Source organism: Phaethon lepturus, unplaced genomic scaffold (assembly GCF_000687285.1).
Source record: "Phaethon lepturus isolate BGI_N335 unplaced genomic scaffold, ASM68728v1 scaffold10536, whole genome shotgun sequence".
In the NCBI taxonomy this organism is placed as follows: Eukaryota; Metazoa; Chordata; class Aves; order Phaethontiformes; family Phaethontidae; genus Phaethon; species Phaethon lepturus.
The window spans coordinates 30,266-38,175 of record NW_010544113.1 but is presented as its reverse complement, the minus strand read 5'-3'; the positions used below and the strand labels follow the sequence as shown (position 1 = coordinate 38,175).

The 7,910-nt window shown below is 44.9% G+C and overlaps 1 protein-coding gene across 1 annotated transcript; it reads left to right on the top strand.

Annotated features, from left to right (window-relative positions):
- Positions 1-334: 334 nt before the first annotated feature.
- On the top strand, positions 335-7,109 carry SYNJ2BP (synaptojanin 2 binding protein; the record flags this gene model as incomplete). Its single annotated transcript, XM_010288568.1, has 3 exons — positions 335-493; positions 4,614-4,709; positions 6,463-7,109. Coding segments are annotated over 3 exons (396 nt in total), but the record flags the coding sequence as incomplete, so codon positions are not given.
- Between the last annotated feature and the right edge of the window lie 801 nt (positions 7,110-7,910).

The window sequence follows — 7,910 nt, the reverse complement described above, 5'->3', positions numbered from 1 at the left end:
CTGTGAAATGCAGAATGCTTTCCTTTCATGCTGTTGCTGAGGGCTGAATTGGCATCTCAGAAGTGATGGCATGTCCCGCAGTATTCCCCAACACCCACCTGAAAATGGCTCATGGATGCTTTACGGAATGAAGCATCTGGGCCCTCCAGGCGCTCTCTCCTGCTTTCAAGACCAGTTTCATGAGAATAACTTTTCTAGGCAGTGGTGATTGGAAAAGGTGATGCAGATTTGTGTGCTCTGAGTTTTAGTATGGTGGCGAAAATAGGACAACATGGGAGGGCACAGTCCCCAACAACTGCAAGAATGCCTGAAGCTTTGAGCTTTTTCTCATCAGCTTTCTCTTTGGCTTACCTTAGGGCTGGGCTTCAACATTGTTGGTGGGACAGATCAGCAGTACATTTCCAATGACAGCAGCATCTATGTCAGCCGGATCAAAAAGGATGGGGCAGCTTACCTTGATGGCCGATTACAAGAAGGAGATAAAATTTTAGCGGTAAGACCTTTTTTCTGTTACCCCGTGTGTTCTTGAAATGCTGTGATCAGTGATGTGATATGAGATGCAGGTTTGCCATCACAGTGCACAGAGAGGAAGGATGTGATGAATGCAATCAGACGATGCTGGGCAAACTCCGTGGAGGCGCTATCTTGGGGGCCTGGGGAGAGCTTTGAGCATTAGGGACATGAGTGCCTCTACACATGGGCCCATCTCTTCTGCCTTCTTGATTTGTCTCAGCAGCACTCCTTGGTGCTGCATTTGTATTTCCTCTGTGACTTGCCTCCCTAAGGTTTTAGAATCCGTCAGCCCTTTCCTTGCTCAAAATGGATCGTCATTTACACGTGTAAATAAAGGTCTTCCACCTTTAAGCTCCTGTTTTTTGACTGGTAGTCCATGTTTACTGACCTTTTTGCTCAGGGGGATTTTTAGGCTATAAAACTTCTAGGCCCTAAACCTCTTAATTTCATCTCATCAGGAACAATAGAGGATGTTTCTCCTTTTAGAAAAATGTTTTAAAGTGACTGAGGTTCAGTCCTGCCCGTTCTTCAGATAGTTGGCAGTCATACAAGACAATATGCTTTACAAAGTAATGAGTGAAGAAGTAGCCTCTTCTAGTGTGATACATGATCTTTTAATGCTCCTTAATTTTATTTTATATTTGATTATTAAATTCTACATTTAATCTCTTTATCCTCTATAGAGTGCCTTGCAGTAGTTGGAGCCTATTATTGGTCCAGAAAATAATATTAAGTTAAACGGAGAACATTGTTCTATCTTTTCTTGACAGTTTAATATTTATGTACTTGTGTTTAGGGAGTCTAAATATCAAGAGAAGGGAAGCACTGGATATGACCTCAGGGGATACAACTGGGGTAATGGGGATGAAAAAAAATATAGGATGAATATCATCAGTTAGTGAATGAAATCAAGTAAGTGATAAAACATTCTGCCATGAGATATTATTTTAAACTAAGAAAAATCCTAACACATTCAAGTGGATGCCAACATAGAATCACAGAATCATAGAATAGTTTGGGTTGGAAGGGACCTTCAAAAGTCACCTAGTCCAATTGCCCTACAATGAGCAGGGACATCTTCAACTACGTCAGGTTGCTCAGGGCCCTGACCAACCTGACCTGGAGTGTTTCCAGGGATGGGGCATCTACCACCTCTCTGGGCAAGCTGTGCCAGGGTTTCACCACCCTCATGGTTGTGAAAAAATTCTTCCCTACATCTAGTTGAAATCTGCCTCATGACCCCTTGTCCTATCACAACAGGCCCTGCTTAAAAAGTCTGTCCCCGTCTTTCTTATAAGCCCCCATTAAGTACTGGAAGTCTGCAGTAAGGTCTTCCTGGAGCCTTCTCTTCTCCAGGCTGAACAATGCCAGCTCTCTCAGCCTGTCCTCATAGGAGAGGTGTTCCATCCCTCTGATCATTTTTGTGGCCCTCCTTTGGACCCTCTCCAACAGGTCCATGTCTTTCCTGGGCTGAGCGCTCCAGAGCTGGAGGCAGTGCTCCAGGTGGGGTTTCACCAGAGCAGAGTAGAGGGGCAGAATCACCTCCCTTGACCTGCTGGTCACACTTCTTTGGATGCAGCCTGGGATATGGTTGGCCTTCTGGGCTGTGAGTGCATATTGCAGGCTGATGTCCAGCTTTTCATGCTCCAGTACCCCCAAGTCCTCCTGGGCAGGGCTGCTCTTGATCCTTTAATCCCCGGGGGTTGCCCCAACCCAGGTGCAGGACCCTGCCCTTGGCCTTGTTGAACGTCATGAGGTTCACATGGGCCTGTTCCTCGCGCTTGTCCAGGTCCCTCTGGATGGCATCCCATCCCTCAGGCAGGGTGTTGACCGCACTACTCAGATTGGTGTCTTCTGCAAACTTGCTGATGGTGCACTCGATTCCACTGTCTATGTTATTGATGAAGATATTAAACAGTATTGGTCCCAATAGGGACCCCTGAGGGACACCACTCATCACTGATCTCCATCTGGACATTGCGCCATTGACCACTACCCTCTGGATGCAACCATCTAACCAATTCCTCATCAACCCATCAAATTTGTATCTCTCCAATGTAGAGAGAAGGATGTTGTGGGGCACCATGTCAAAGACCTTACAGAAGTCGAGATAGACAACATTGGTAGCTCTTCCCTTGTCCACTGATGTGGTCACTCCATCACAGAAGGCCACTAGGTTGGTCAGGCAGGACTTGCCATTGGTGAAGCCACGCTGGCTGTCTCGAATCACATCCCTGTCCTCCATGTGCCTTAGCATAGCTTCTAGGAGTGTCTGTTCCATGATCTTCCCAGGCATAGAGGTAAGGCTGACAGGTCAGTAGTTCCCAGGTCGTCCTTGCTACTCTTTTTAAAAATGGACTTCCCCGGACTGCCAGCACTTTTCAAATATCATGGAGAGTGGCTTGGCAACTACATCAGCCAATTCCCTCAGGACTCTGGGACGCACCTCATCAGGTCCCATGGACTTGTGCATGTTCAGGTTCCTCAGGTGGTCTCAAACTTGATCTTCTCTTACAGTGGGAGGAACTTTGCTCCTCCAGTCCCCGTCTTGTAGACCGTCCCCTTGAGAGGTATGGGAAGAGACACTGCCAAAGAAGTCATAGAATACCTCAGCCTTCTCATCCGTTGTTACCAGTTTGTCAATCTTGCTCATCAAGGGGGGTACGCTTTCTTTGACCTTCCTTTTCTGGCTCACATACTTACAGAAGCCCTTATTCTTTGCATCCCTTGCCAAGTTCAGCTCCAGCCGTGCCTTGGCCTTCCTGACCTCATCCCTACACAACCAGGCAGTGTCCTTGTACTCACCCCAGGATACCTGTCCCTGCTTCCACTACCTGTGCATTTCCTTCTTGCCCTTTAGTTTTTCCCATCAGGTCTCAACTCATCCATGCCTGTCTCTTGCCTTCCTTTCCTGATCTCTTACACCTGGTGATTGAGCTCTTGCGCTCTATGGAAAGCATCCTTAAAGATCTGCCAGCTCTGTTCTGTTCCCTTGTCCCTGTGAGCAGTTTCCCAGGGGGTCCTATTGACTAACTCCCTGAAGAGCTGGAAGTTTACTTTCCTAAAATTCAGGGTCCTGACTTTACTCTTCGCCTGCCCCATATACCTCAGGACTGTGAACTCCATCAGTGCATGATCACTGCAGCCCAGGCTGCCTCCAATTCTGACGTCACCAATTAGCTCACTTGTGTTGGTGAGCAACAGGTCCAGTATGGCATCCCCTGTGGTAGGGCTGTCTATTACCTGACTTAACAAGTTATCCTCCATGCACTCCAGGAGTCTCCTGGATTGCCTACAGCTCACCGTGCTGCTTTCCCAGCAGATGTCAGGGTGGTTGAAGTCCCTCAGCAGAACGAGAGCCTGTGAGCGCGATGCCTCCTGTAGCTGGAATGAGAAGGCTTCATCAGTAGACTCCCCTTGGTCGCATAGCCTGTTATAGACACCAACCACAGGGTTCCCTTTGTTGCCTCGGCCCCTGATTCTTACCCATAAGCTTTCAACGTGCTTGTGGCTATTCCTCAGAGACAGATCTTCACACTCCATCCATTTCTTGATGTTGAGGGCAATGCCTCCACCCTTCCTTCGAGTATGTGTGTAAGTAATTTTTGTGTTTTGTTTTGTTGCATTAATATACTTTTAAATGTATGTTTGCAACACTTTTTCAAACAGAAAGGTTTCAAAGGCAGGCCAGTAGATGGAACAATGTGGGAAAGACTCATAATAATTTTGCTGTAGCTGCTGTTTTATTTTCATTAGCTGTCAGAATTACACCTTTGATTTACTTCCAGTAAAGCAACAGCATAAGAAGCTGCTATTGACACAACTGTCATCTTATATTCTAATCTTGCTTCTAGGTATTTTTTTTCAGTACCTCTGTGTTTTGGCTTGGAGTTTCTCATGTTATCTCTCAACATATAAAAATATATCTATAATATGGATGGATGAATATGGATCTTACTCATTATAATATCATGCCCCAAATGCAGAATTTAGTGAAAGAGCAAGATTTTTATCTCCTATCCTTCCCAGAGTTAGCCTGCATCATTAAAAATTTACTTTTTGCCCTTCAGCAACTGGTTCTCCTTTTCCTTTTTTGCTAGGTCAATGGCAGAGACTTGAAGGATTTGCGGCACAAGGATGCTGTGGAACTGTTCAGGAATGCAGGCTATGATGTGTCTCTGAAAATTCAGCGCAGGGTATGTTTTACCTGTTTCTTAGGGTTATCTCTGGCTCAGTTTAGACTGGTTTCTATGATTGATAGCTCTTTCTTTCGTGAGGCAGTGTCCTGGTTTCAGACAGGATAGAGTTAATTTTCTCCATAAAAGCTAGTGTGAGGCTGTGTTTTGGATTTGGGATGAGAAAATGTTGATAACGTGCTGATGTTTTCAGTTGTTTCGAAGTAGTCAAGGACAGCCCAGCTTCTCGTGCTGGCCTGCTAGCAAGAAGGCTGAGGGTGCACAGGAAGCTGGGAGGGGACACAGCCAGGACAGCTGAACCAAGCTGACCAAACAGATATTCCATACCACATGGCGTCATGCTCAGTATATAAAGCTGGGACGGAGAAGAAGGAAGGGGCGGAGGGACGTTTGAAGTTACAGTGTCTGTCTTCCCAAGAAACCTCAAACGTGATGGAGCCCTGCTTCCCTGGAGATGGCTGAACACTTGCCTGCCCATGGGGATTAGTGAATTAATTTCCCGTTTTGCTTTGCTTGTGTGTGTGGCTTTTGCTTTACCTATTAAACTGTCTTTATCTCAAAGCATGAATTTCCTCACTTTTACTCTTCTGATTCTCTCCCCTGTCCCACCGTGGGGGAGTGAACGAGCGGCTGCGTGGTGCTTGGTTGCCGGCTGGACAAGCCAGCACAAGAAGCTGGACAGTCCTTGACTACTTAGCAACAGCTGAAAACATCAGCATGTTATCAACATTTTCTCATCCCAAATCCAAAACATAGCCTCACTCTAGCTTCTATGAAGAAAATTAACTCTATCCTGGCTGAAACCAGGACAGGCAGAAAAATACCGTGTCCACGTGCTCAGTGTGAATTATGCATATAAAGATTTTGTTTGAACTATGGCCTTTTCTAGTTGACCACAGCTGTAATCATCCATGCATTACTTGTTTGTAACAGTATCAGTGAAGAGATGAGTCTGGAGAAGTCCTTAGGTCTTTGTTTTGCCAGAGTATGGTGTTTTCTCACAAATCTCCTTTCTCAGAGGCAAATGTTTGTCTGTGAAGACAGAATCTCAAGTTCTCCAGTTTTGTTTCAGAGACCAAAATCTTACCGGAGACAAAACTCCCCTGTTGTTTAGAGGTTATCTGAATGTTGTGTTAGTGTTGAGATGTCTGTGCAGCCCAACATAAAGGAACAAATGTGGGCTGCTATAGTTTAAATATACTGGCACCATTTTGGATGTAGAAAGAGAGGAATCCTTAATCCACTGTTGTAATTTGAACATCCCTGGCTAGCATTGAAGCTGATGAAGAAAATACTGATCAGCCTGAAGCATGCTGGTAGGGAGAGGTGGGTTGAGGCCCCTTTTCTACTCCCTTAGTAAAGGAGTAAAACTTCTGGCAGGTAAGAAAACCAGAGAGAATTAGTGATGCCTTTTTCCTGGTAAAGACATCAGGAAATGGTGTGGTGGGAAGTACATCGAGGTGTGACTGGGTATGTGTGTGTCATTGCTTCTGCTGTATGAGATGTACCCTGCTCCATCTTTAGAGTCCTAGTTTACAAAGTGGCAGAGAAACCTGAGGGTGCCTGGTAGTGACTGGGTACCCTGCAGTAAAGCTCAGTCCATCCAAAGCTGCTGTAACCCTCCCATGTGTGGAGTGTAGAGGTACCTGGGGAAACCATCTTGCACATTCTTACAGAACCACCTGGTCCTGACACAGAACTGGGGGCTCTCCTGTGATGGGCTCTGACACAAATACTTTTTTTTTCCTTGTAGTTGCAGCCACAAAATGGCCCTGTGGGTCATCGAGGTGATGGAGAATCAGGTGGGCTTCCTCTAGCAGCCATTCTTGTGCCAGGCCTCGCGCTTGCTGCAGCAGCGGTCTGGATCTTGCTGAGGTATCGACAGCGGATGTGAAGAGTTCACGTTTTGGATATCACTGCGTATTTTACACAACTATGATATAATTTAAAGATAGAGAATCAACGATCTTATTACAGACTGATGTCAAAAAGGATCATTGCCCTATCATAAAGCTGCTGCTGATGTTCTTTATATATTGATTTTGTTTGCAGGTTGGATGGAAGCAGAGAAAAAGGGGAAGGGAGATGACTGTGTTCATGTATAGATAGCTGTTTTTTTGATTAATCTGAGGAGGTTTTGCTATCCCTTTCTATTTTGCACCACGAACTTTGAAACATACTCATCTATTCCATGTTTTAAAATGTGACTTTTGGTTAAAAGGAGTCGGGGTTGGGGTAGTTTTAAATCAAAAACACTTACTAGAGGCTTTGCCTTGTTTCCACGGAATTCTTCTTGAAACTAATGATCCCTGTCTGAACCATGAATAAAGAGAAGCAATGTGGAGGGTATATTATTTTTTCCATTACATTTTTTTGGTTGTTGCTCAATAAATGCCTTAAGAAAAATGTATAAAATCTAATCTGTGGTTTCACAGGTAAAATCATCAGCGTAGCTGCTGATTTAACAGTAATATGTAGTATTGGTGAGGTATTCTACCAGTTCTGGAAAGATAGAAGATAGCGTGTTGCTAGAGAAAGACTTTGTCAGAATGACTGCTCATTCTTGGGTCAGAGTTGTAAGAGAAAGCTTTCCGCAAAATGCTAGCATGCTGGAGAGAGGCAAGCAGACAACTGAATCAGAAGGATATGCAGTGGCAAGTGATTTGGGCATGCTGAAGCTGCAGAAAAGTCTTCAAATTAGTAATGAAGCTATAGTCCCTCCATTCGTCAATGGGGTTGAAGTCTGCACCTCTCAGGTTAAAGGTCTGTTTTGGGTGTTATTTTTTGTGTGGGGAATACTTTAGGTAAAGTTTTCTGTAACAGCGAACTTGCTCTCTGCAGTCAGAAGATCTTATGATTGAAAGGAAGAAGCTGAGAGCAGGCTGGGATCATCCTGGTTATTGCTTGGTTTTGAAGACTGATGCAATGTTCAGGGGAGAGACTGGCAGATGTAAGCCAGGGTAAGGCTTAGCGAGTAAAACTGAAGGGAGAGACCCTTGGTCTGGAAAGCGTGTTGCTGAATTTATCTGCAGGTTCTCATCTCCTCACTGTGACTTGAATGGTTATAAATGCCTCAGCTGACATGAGCTCTATGGGGTAAGACATGTTTCTCTTGTCTCCAAGAAATCAATGTGTTTTGTTGTTTTTGTAAAAGAAAAGCAAAATGCATGGCCTGGTCTGTACGATGCCAAAAAAAAATCA